Raw genomic sequence first — 10,704 nt, forward strand, 5'->3', positions numbered from 1 at the left:
GATATACTTGCGACGACAGAAGGAAATTTATCTTACTCAAGTCGAAGGGAAAACTGTCACGTGCAGTTTGTCTCAGACAACATCTAATTTAGAAAAGACAAAGAAGAAGGGGTCGCTTTCTGATTTTGCAGAGTTTGGAACTGGCAATAAGTAAAAATGTTTTCTGTAGAGAAAAACATAAAACAATTCTACAATTCCGTCTCTATCATTCTTCCACGTCTTGCACGTAAAAGGTCTCTGTGCAGACGCCAGTTTCGAACGTAACTAGAAGAAAGCCACGCAGCCAGGCAATATCTTAAGACAGCTATCCGAAGGGTCCTGAGGAGAGACTGAAAATGGCTGCCTCCATGATGGAGAGGCTCGGGCTAGCGGGGCAGCGCGTGTATGTCTGTAGCAAGGCTTGGTTGCCCGGGTAAGCGGGGTCCTGCAATAATGGTTGTCCGAGACTGGGCTATTAATGCAGGGTGCAGACAGGAATAGGGAATATTTTCTGTAAACTACGGCTTCAAAGCATGCCTTGGAAAAGGATTCGAAAAACGCACAAGATGCAGGTTATTCATACATCAGTGACCTTCAGATTAATTTATGTCATCCAAATGATCTGTGTCGCTACAAGCAGAAAGTGGGTGGAGCTCAGGAAAGCGTGTGTATAGTGTATAGTGTAGTGTGCGCCAGTTGTCTCGCAGTGCAATCCAGTGGTTTTTCCAACCTGAAGCCTCTAAACTCAGTGTTCTTAGACTGCAATAACTCTAAAAGACTGTACTGTCAGGGGTTCTATGAATGAAGGTGCCAGTTAAAGCATGGTGGTGGTGGAAAGTGCCATCAAGTCATAACTGACTTACGATGACTTAACAGGAGGTTTGCCATTGCATGCCTCTTAAACCCTGGTCTTCTTTGGAGGTTTCCCATCCAGTTACTAACCAAGGCCAACCCTGCTTAGCTTCCAAGATCGGGCTTGCCTGGGCTATCCAGGTCTGGGCAGATAAGCAAGCCCCTCCCTAATGTATAATGCATGCGTGGGAGAAGTAATGGTTGTAGGTTCTTGTGGTTTCAGTGTTCCTATAAGCATAAGATGTTTGACTTAGAAGAAAAATGGAAAAAGTTTATTTAAATCAGGATGTTTATATAAATTGCTAGTGGTTAAGATGATGGATCTGGATCTGAATTTTTTATCTCCTGTTACTAAATAAATGCAAACTCGATTGATTTAATTTTACAAGTTATCATCTGTGCATTTCATATTCATATGGAAAACTGTCATCCTTTTGTTTCATTTTAATATCCAAATGTTGATTATAATCCACCATAAGAAGTATACACTAGCTACAAAGGCTCCTTCACCCAAGAACAAACCAATCGAGTAGAAACCTACATGTGAAGGAATAAATGGGAATACACGGGAATAAATGGGAATATCAAAATGCAGTTAATTTGACCTTGTTCACATATGGATAATTGCATATATATATATATCAGTAGACAATCAACATAAGGCAATCAATAATTCATATACAAACCAAATTACACAATTCAAATTCTCATGGCAATGGTCAAGATCAGTACACATCAGATTCATATAACTATCAATGATAGTTGCGGTTGCGGTTGACTCTATGAATGAACTGCTTTGAGACTAGTTTAAAATACACAGCATTTCCAACTCGAATCATTTCGCCCCAGAGGAGGTCATAGGACGAAACAACAGGATACAGACGCCGGCCCTGAGTGTTGGGCAAAGGACACCGTGGGGGCGTCCGATGTGTTTTCTGCATCTTTCACTCCAAAGAAATTATAAGATAAACATCGTTAATTGAATACTTCTTGGAACACTTTCCTGTGATACTTACTTGGGAGATTCAAATACTTATCTGGGAGACTTAACAGTGGACGTTCTCTCTTTTGACTTTATACAGTGAGGTGTTTCCTGCCATTTGACGTGGAATATCAACCTTCATAAAATATTTACTGGTGGGGAGAGTGAGCACTGTCTGTATATGACTCATTGATAGTTATATGAATCTGATGTTTACTGATCTTGACCATTGCCATGGGAATTTGCATTGTGTAATTTGGTTTGTATATGAATTATTGATTGCCTTATGTTGATTGTCTACTGATATATATATATGCAATTATCCATATGTGAACAAGGTCAAATTAACTGCATTTTGATACTGTGAGTACATATGTGTATTCCCATTTATTCCTTCACGTGTAGGTTTCTACTCGATTGGTTTATAATCCACCATAAGCATGCATCCATCCTTTAACGATACTCTGACCATCCTGAACACAAGTCTGAAAATGAAATAGCCTGATCCTATACATGTGTGCCCTGGTAGCACTGAAACTGAACTCCTGTAATATGTTGTAAGTGGGGGCTGCCTTTGAAAATAGTTCAACTGGTGTAGAATATGGTAGTTGGGAGCTGACTGGGATGCATTGTGGGGAATCACATCTCCCTTATGCTACAGCAACTTTATAGGGTTCTAGTCTGTTTCTGGGCCCAATTCACAGTACTGATGCTGACCATTAAAGCTGCAGTCATTTTGATAAGCACTTTGCAGATAATATCTCTTGTGTCTGTTCCAACTTGGACTCTACATCAGCAATGACAGGATCGGGTGGTCCAGGAGTGCTGATTTGTCCAGTTGTATCTTTCAGCATGTCCAGTCTGAGGATGTGGATAGGATTTTTGGGAGTTTGAGACCTGCCATCTACTTATATGACCCTTATCCCTTCTGACTGTTTAAATCTGCCAGGAGGAACTGATGGACTGGGTTCAGGAGACAGTAAATGCCTCCTTGAAAAAGGAAGTCCTTGCTGAGCACTGGTGTGTTCACTCCTAAAGGAGCCTACACAAGATCCAGGAGAGCTGAATAACTACCTTTCAGTCTCAAATGTACAATTCTTGAGCAAGATGACTGAACAAGTGGTGGCTGGGCAACTTCAGGGATTTCTGGATGAAGCAGATTGTTTAAATCTGGTCTCAGGCCTGGTTATGGGACCGAAACAGCCTTGGTCACCCTGGTGGATGACCTGCACCAGATGGTCAGGGGAATGTAACTTGGTTAATTCTCATGGACCTGTTGGTGGCATTTGATACCATCGATCATGGTATCCTTTTGGACAGCCTTTCTGGGTTTTAACTGGTAGGCAGCGTTCTGCAGTGGTTTCAGTCTTACCTTGAAAGTAGGTTTCAGAGTGTGGTGCTGGGGGACTGCTGCTGTGGCCCTTAGCCTCTGGCCCATGGGATCTCTCAAAGTAATCTCATCCCCCATGCTTTCCCACAGCTATGTAAATCGCTGGGAGAGGTCATTCAGAAATTTGGGCTGAATTGCCAGCAATATGATGATGACACTTGGCTCTATCTTGGTCTTCCAGCAGATCCAAGTGAGGCTGTAGGAGCTATGAACAGTGCCTGGAGGCAGTTTTGGGATGGATTGGGGCTAACAAACTGAAACTTAACCCCTCCCAAATGGAGGTGCTTCTGGTAGAGGGAAGGTCCTGGGGTATATCCTGTTCTGGTTGGGGTTGAACTCCCTTTAAAGGGGCAGGTTCATAGCTTGGAGGTGCTGCTGGACCCAGGGCTCCCGTTGGAGAAAGAGGTGCCAGCAGTGCCTTTCATGAGCATCAGCTGGTGAGCCAGCTGCAGTTCTTCCTGGACAGGAAAAATCTTGCCCCTGTGTTGCGTGCCCTGGTAACATCTAGATTAGATTACTTTTCATGTGCTGTACATGGGGCTGTTTTAATGCTGAAATATTTTTATTTTTGCTGCCTTGGGGGCCCCAGTTGGGTGGAAAGGTAGCATAGAAATGTTTTAAATAAACAGCCTTGGAAGTGGGTAGTTGTACAACCACTGATACCCACAATGGCACATTACAATTTCAACCTGCGCATAGCTTGAGATCTGCTACGGTTGGCCCTTCTGCATGTACTGACTTTGCAGAATGTAAGACTGGTGACAGATGGGAAAGGACTTTCTCTGTGGTTATTTTATTATTTCTTATCATATCTTTAAATTTTAAATTGTTGGGATTCCTTTGTTTTTATATTGCTTTATACCTTTTGTAAATTGTCCTGAGTATTTTTAAAGTAGTAGGAAAGGATACAATCTTTTAAGTAAAATAAGTAATACATTCATGTAACTGGGTCACAGAACTGGATGCAGGGATTTACCTGTAGAGTACTATACTTTCAGTTCATGTGAATGAAAAGGTTTGTGTGAAATTCTTCTATTCATTGAATCCTTTTCAGGCTGACCCAAATCAGGTGGAGCCGATACAGTCCTGTTTTCCTTGATCCAGAAGTAAGCAAAGAAGCATATGGCAAGCCTCTAGAACAATTATCAGAAGAGGAAAAGGCAGCGCAAGAGCTCAAGACCGTCCGACCCATGAAAGCTGCCCTTTCCAGTGTCTCCAGTTCTGTGTTTTATGATCCATTAATAAGGTCTGAATGCGGCAGTCTGTCAGTGGACCAGCTATATCTACTGCTTAACAAAGAAAAGTTTCATTGATTTTATTGGGAAATGTAGATAATCATCAATATGTATCAGAAATAGCAACAACTATAAATTAAAGGAGCCAGGAAGCACAACATTATTAGGCAGGTGACCTGAAGTCTCAGGGCTCTGTTGGTAGTGCTTTAATGTGGGGTGGATCAATTCAGAAAACTCCTCAGCTTTTCATAAAACAATGTTTCCCATGTCTCAGTGGTTACCTTTCTCACCTGCCTGTTTTCCATGCTTCGTTGTGCAAGGTAAAGCAATGCAGGGATAAGCTTCAGAGGGGATACCGACCCTGTCTCCTCTAGTTTCTATCTACCTGTTTGCAAGCATCTGCTAAATGTAGAGACAGGATACTAAGTTTAAACTGTGTTTTGCTTGCTTGACAGCTTTTATGTTCTTTGCCACTCTGGGTTATTGATCAACAACAGTTCGCGTAGCCCTCACTGAAGGGCTGGCATCTTCTGCCATTGAGCGCCACTGCATGGAATGAGGAGACTTGATGCCATTATTGGAGGGCATCATCTAGTACTAGAGGCAAGGAGATTGTTCCCTTAACACTATGCAGGAGGATGGCTGCTGAGTGGGCAGAAGTCATAACTCACTTCTGCTCTGGGCTGTATTTTCCACTTAGCAGCCACATGCCTGTATGGAACACAGATTGGCAGGCCTCCATCCTTACTTTGCAGTGCCTTCCAGTAAAGTCTAATGCCTTTCTCCCTAATACAGCAAAGTTTGTCAAGCTGGTAGCCCTCCAGCATACTGCTGTCAGAGCCACCACTGCTATAGACCTTCTCTAGAACAAACACAATGGGAGGATTGACAGCAGATACAAAGTAATTGGCACTCTTGCCCTGAATCTTCATACATAACATTATAGGTGATCAGCGTCATGGTAGAGTTCAGTAATGGGGGTCTTGTGCCTTGGCAATGACTCACATTTGTGCTTTGTCATTACAGCAAATTCACTAACATGATGATGATGGGAGGGAATAAAATTCTGGCCCGGTCCATCATGAATCAGGTATTTATTAATGTTTTGTCTCAGTGTTTATTTATTTACTTCATTTATAGCCTGCCTTTTCCCCCACTGGGGACCCAAAGCGGCTTACCGTTGTTCTCTCCTCCATTTTATCCTCACAACAGTCCTGTGAGGTAGGTTAGGCTGTGAGAAAGTAACTGGCCCAAGGTCATGCAGTGAGCTTCCGTGGCAGAGTGGGGATTTGAACCGAGGTCTCCCATATTCTTGTCCAACACGCTAATCACTACACCACACTGCCTCTAGCCAATCTGGCAAAGGAGTAGTATCCCTCTTTCAAAAGAGACATAGAAAGTGCCTCTCTCTGCCCTAGTCTTTTGAGTATGACCCCATTTTGTATGTCTTCATTCCTATTTCTTCCTTTCCCCATTACTGGCATTTTAACTAAAATTTGCAAACACCACACAGGGTGTTTAATGTTCCTAATTTATTCTTAGATACAGGGGTAGTCCCACAGGTCTGCAATCAGTTGTATACCCTGGCTTTTTGCATTAGATTCAGAGCAGACTCAGGGGAATTTCCTGTTTTTCTTTTTAAAAAGTGCTTGTGGTTGCTGGGAATGTTTTAAAAGTTGAATGCACTGGCTGGTCTCGGTTCTTTGACCTGAATGAGTCTGGGTCAGGGGCCTCCAGTAGCTAGAAAGGAAGCTCAACAGTTGGGGTCCTGCATTTACTTCTTTTAGAAATGGTCATCTCTGCCCAGAGATACTCAGGTGTATGTGTAATACTTATTCCATTCTGACATAATCCTGCTGCTATGAGAATCCTTCACAGAACTTATACTGTTCTTTGCAATTAAGACTTTAGAAGCCATTAAGAGAAAGCAGCTCGAGCAGTACTATAAAGCCGATGAGAAGGAGAGGGAAAACATTGAGTGCAACCCCTATATCATCTTCCATCAGGCACTGAAAAACTGTGAGCCTATTATTGGATTGATGAATGTCCAGAAAGGAGGTCGAACCTACCAGGTAAGTCAAGAGCTGAGTAGATGATGTCATTATCATCTTCTTCCCTTCAACCCAACCTGGCTTGGCTTGACTTGCATCCTACTGAAAACGGAGCCTGTCTTCCTCATCACTGAGTGGCATTAAGAGACCCCTGCAGCCCACCATTCAGTTGAAGCAAACATTAGATGCAGTCAGAATAACACAGGAAGGCGACGGGGAGCAACTCCAGGTCCCTTCTGTATAGCTGCACACTAGGGCTGCTGCAGCTGGAGTCTACCAGGGCACATTTTAAAGGCATTGACTTTGACAGCAACAGACCTTTCTAGCAAAATGAGCTATTGGAATAACTTTGAAGACATAGTGCAAGCCTTTTAAGGCTCTTAGCCTGACATATATATGTACAGGTGTATAATTAACACTCTGCATATGCTCCATTTTCTACATTTTACTTTTTAGTTCTGCAGACCTCATGAAGCTGCTGAATAAAGTGTTGGCTGAGGAAGAGTGGTGATCCTTTTTAAGGCTTGGCGAGGCCAGGTTTTATATTGCCTTTAGAAATTTCTGCCCCCATGGCCTAATACATCAGCACTTTGATTGTCCTACTGCGGTTTTTGTTCAAAAGAAGCCAGGGATTTGAAACCCAAACTTTGGACTGGGAATAAACACCAGCATTAGCATATGCAAGGTGTTTGAAGCTCCTTTCGCTCAGAATGTTTAATACGAAATACATTAAATCTTTGTCTCCTGCAGGTCCCAACCCCTCTGAAGGACAGCCGGCGGCGCTTTCTGTCGATGAAGTGGATGCTCACGGAGTGCAGGGAAAACAAGCACAGGCGGACTTTCATGCACGAAAAGCTCTCCGACGAGCTTCTGGCAGCCTTCCACAACGAAGGCCCTGTGATAAAGAAGAAGCAGGAGTTGCACAAAATGGCAGAGTCTAACCGGGCCTTTGCACACTTTCGCTGGTGGTAGAGAATGCCCCGTTCTGGCAAACGCAGCGTAGGATGACAGAAACTTCCCTGTAAAGCAGAAAAAGGACATCCAGCTGCATTTCTTAGCATACCGCCGGCCTGGGAGTGCTTTTCGACTGACTCTTTTCAAATGACTTTTAACAAATCTCAAAGAAAATTACTTGCTATGATTTCATATTTTAAGGGGTTCCCCCCGCCCTTTCCGAATCTTAGTAAGGTAAAGTTCTAGTTAATCCCATTTCCTGGATGAATTCAAGTATACACAGGCCCCTGCTTTCCGTTTGCTGTATATTGCATTCTGAATTCTTACCAGAGGGCGTATTTATGTTACAGAATGGCATGCTTAAGGCAAACACAGAATCATTAGGGGATTAGCAAAAGACGCCATGTACACTTTTGTATTATTACTGGAGTCTTCTGGAAATATTCTCCGATGAAGCAGAACCACACTAACGATAATAAAGATGGATGGCTTTAAGTAATTTCTCTTTGCTCAACTTTTCTGTCTGTAAAATTGGACAAGAATGACCTGTTGCCTAAACTAGTTGAGGAGGATGGAGAAAAGGACAATAGGACTAATTACACTAGAAGTGCTATATAACTTACCAATGTATAAATGCTCCCTCTTGAACACTCTGCCTCCTGTTTCTCTCCAAAGCAGGGCCTTTATACAGACCATAACAACAACCGCCAATTTATATACTGCCCTTCAGGACAACCACTCCGAGCGGTTTACAACGTATGTTGTTGTTATCCCCACAACAAAACACCCTGTGAGGTGGGTGGGGCTGAGAGCTCCTAGAAGCTGTGACTGCCCCAAGGTCACCCAGCTGTCTTCAAGTGGAGGAGTGGGGAATCAAACCTGGTTCTCCAGACTACAGTCCTGCACTCTTAACCACTAACCCAACCTGGCTGTCATAGAACAGCCTTGCAAAGCCAGAAAAGGTCACAGACCACCACTTTTTATTGTCATTGACTCATTACTTGTGAGCTACAAGAGGGGGGGGAAGCAGCACCCCTCTCCAGTCACATGAAGGAAATGTTTCTTTGCTATAGCTAACTAATTGCAATCCTTCCACAAGCCCCGCCCCCCCTTTAATTTGGAAAGCTCCCTGATGAGTAGGAAAGCAAGCAAAGATTATATGCAGAAATGTAAAACATTCATTTATTTAAAAAGTTCCGAAGCGAATCGATCTTAACAGAAATGTACAATACTGTAGTTCAAAAGTACTTACTGTATAAAAGTTACAAAATAAGGCTCTACCTCTGAGTTCTCAAAGGACTAAGCTTGCTAGGGGTGAGGCTTTGAAATAACCCGTGGGCTTCACACCTCCTTGGAGGAAAAGGCACTACCTTTTTGGCTACCTACATCCAAGCTGGCCAAGAGTAGAGAAGAAGAGGAGGAGCACAGCATTAGCTGCAGGTTGAAAGCATTTTAGCACCTTCTTGCAGCTATGGAAGAATCTGTGTACTCATCCTATTCTTTAAAAAGTGCTGCTGAATTCTCTAAGGCCATATAGTCCAAAGTGCCTTTCCGGAAGCATAAAGCACCACTTGAGGAGGCTATGGCCAGACAGCAACTTTTACAACACCTTGTGCTCTGTCTCCGAAAGCCACATGTCAGTCACAAGGGCTGTCCCTTGCTCACTGAAGAACCACACAATTTAACAGGGCTGTCACTCAAGACGGCATCAGTGCCTGTATGTTTGCCCCAACAAGGCAAATCAGTGGCCTCTTTGGACTGTTTCAAATTGGGGGGGAATGATGCACTGGGAAGATTAATCTCCCCCCTCCCCCATGCCAATTAGAATCAGGCTCTCCCCTACCTGTGATTTTTAAAGAGGGGGAAAAAAGCGTGGAGCTCAGGGCATGGAACTTGGCATTATGTATAGTTTGACCCTAAGACTTGTATTCAGAAATTGTGCAAGATTCAGAAATTTTGCAAGATTCACCCCTTCTAGTACCAAGTGACTTCGCACTGCCAATAAGGGATGACATGATCTCATGTTTTCTGTGTGTGTGTGTGAGAGAGAGAGAGCCAGCCCTGCTTGGACAAAACTGGCACTGCAGTGTGCTAGGCCTTGCATTATTTCATCTCTATGCTAAGTTTTCTATGTTCAAGGACAGTTGGCTTGTTTTGGAGGAGCATTCGAACAGTCAAGGGGATCCCTACAGTCTGAAATGATACAGTCCTTTGCCACATAGTTCTGAAAGAGTTGGCTCTAAGCAGAATCTCAATTTTTCAACACCTTATTTTCAAATTGCAATACACGGGGATGGCACACCCTACTATTTGCTTTTATTTTATTTGTGGCAACGATGTTGGTATATTAAATAATGATTGCTTGTTCCACCTCTGTATGGTAGAAGTAATAATATGCGAGAAAAACTGTTTTCCATTAGCAACGGGAGAACCAGCAATAGGAAGTGTGGTGCAACCATCGGCCGTTGGTGGTTACTGGATGGTAGAAGGAAAATTGGCACATCTTGCCAAGACTGCCAAGCATCTTGACAGTTCAGAACAGAGGTAAAATTGCCCAAATGTTATTCATGTCTCGTAATGACTGCAAACAGAGAAACAAATGGAATTTAGGAAGTTCTCAAAATAGCTTGTAAGGAAGCAAATTGAAATTCTGTGCTAGTGCTTCCATTTAGAATTCCATTTTCCTTTCTCAACCAAAGAGTTAATTAAGGTCAGCTATGGAAGATCAAGAGACGATCAAAGAATAACATGCCAAGCAGGTGCCTGAAGAGGGCGTTGAAGGTCTATAGTCCATCCTCTGGCTAGTTTTAAATGACTGCTGCTTTCAGGTTGCTCACATTCAAATTAGGATCTGCAAGTAAAACCTGCCTAAGGCAGCAACTCTGTGGGGGAAAAAGGCCAGCCCAGCTTGTGACTGATCAGTACAGTTCTCTGTTTAGTGCAATGCCACGAAAACAGTTTTGAAATGCTGTCCCTTTCTCCCAAATCAAACCGCCCTTCCCAGTTTCAGCCATCAGTTACCCAGAATAAAGAGACTATTAAGAGCCAAAACACACGTTAAGAAAAACCTAGGTTCAGCACGTGTTCTCTTACCTCAAGGTTTGCCAGGATCTGTAGGCGTCCTGGAAGCTTAAAGTTTAGCATTTACAGAGCAGCAAAAAGGGGAAGGGAAATACAGGCGCCTGTATTTTAAGCTTTAAGCTTCCAGGAAGCCTTTAAGCTTCCAGGACGCCTACAGATCCTTTAAGCTTCCAGGACTTT

At 43.2% G+C, this 10,704-nt stretch overlaps 1 protein-coding gene across 1 annotated transcript; it reads left to right on the forward strand.

Moving 5' to 3' along the window:
* The first annotated feature begins 335 nt into the window (after nt 1-335).
* On the forward strand, nt 336-7,924 carry MRPS7 (mitochondrial ribosomal protein S7). The gene is made up of 5 exons (XM_054977486.1): nt 336-412; nt 4,258-4,449; nt 5,465-5,528; nt 6,343-6,510; nt 7,240-7,924. Exons 1-5 carry the CDS (start codon nt 336-338, stop codon nt 7,459-7,461), a joined length of 723 nt encoding a protein of 240 aa, XP_054833461.1. The 3' UTR covers nt 7,462-7,924.
* The last annotated feature ends 2,780 nt before the right edge of the window (nt 7,925-10,704 follow it).

Source organism: Eublepharis macularius, chromosome 4 (genome assembly GCF_028583425.1).
Source record: "Eublepharis macularius isolate TG4126 chromosome 4, MPM_Emac_v1.0, whole genome shotgun sequence".
In the NCBI taxonomy this organism is placed as follows: Eukaryota; Metazoa; Chordata; class Lepidosauria; order Squamata; family Eublepharidae; genus Eublepharis; species Eublepharis macularius.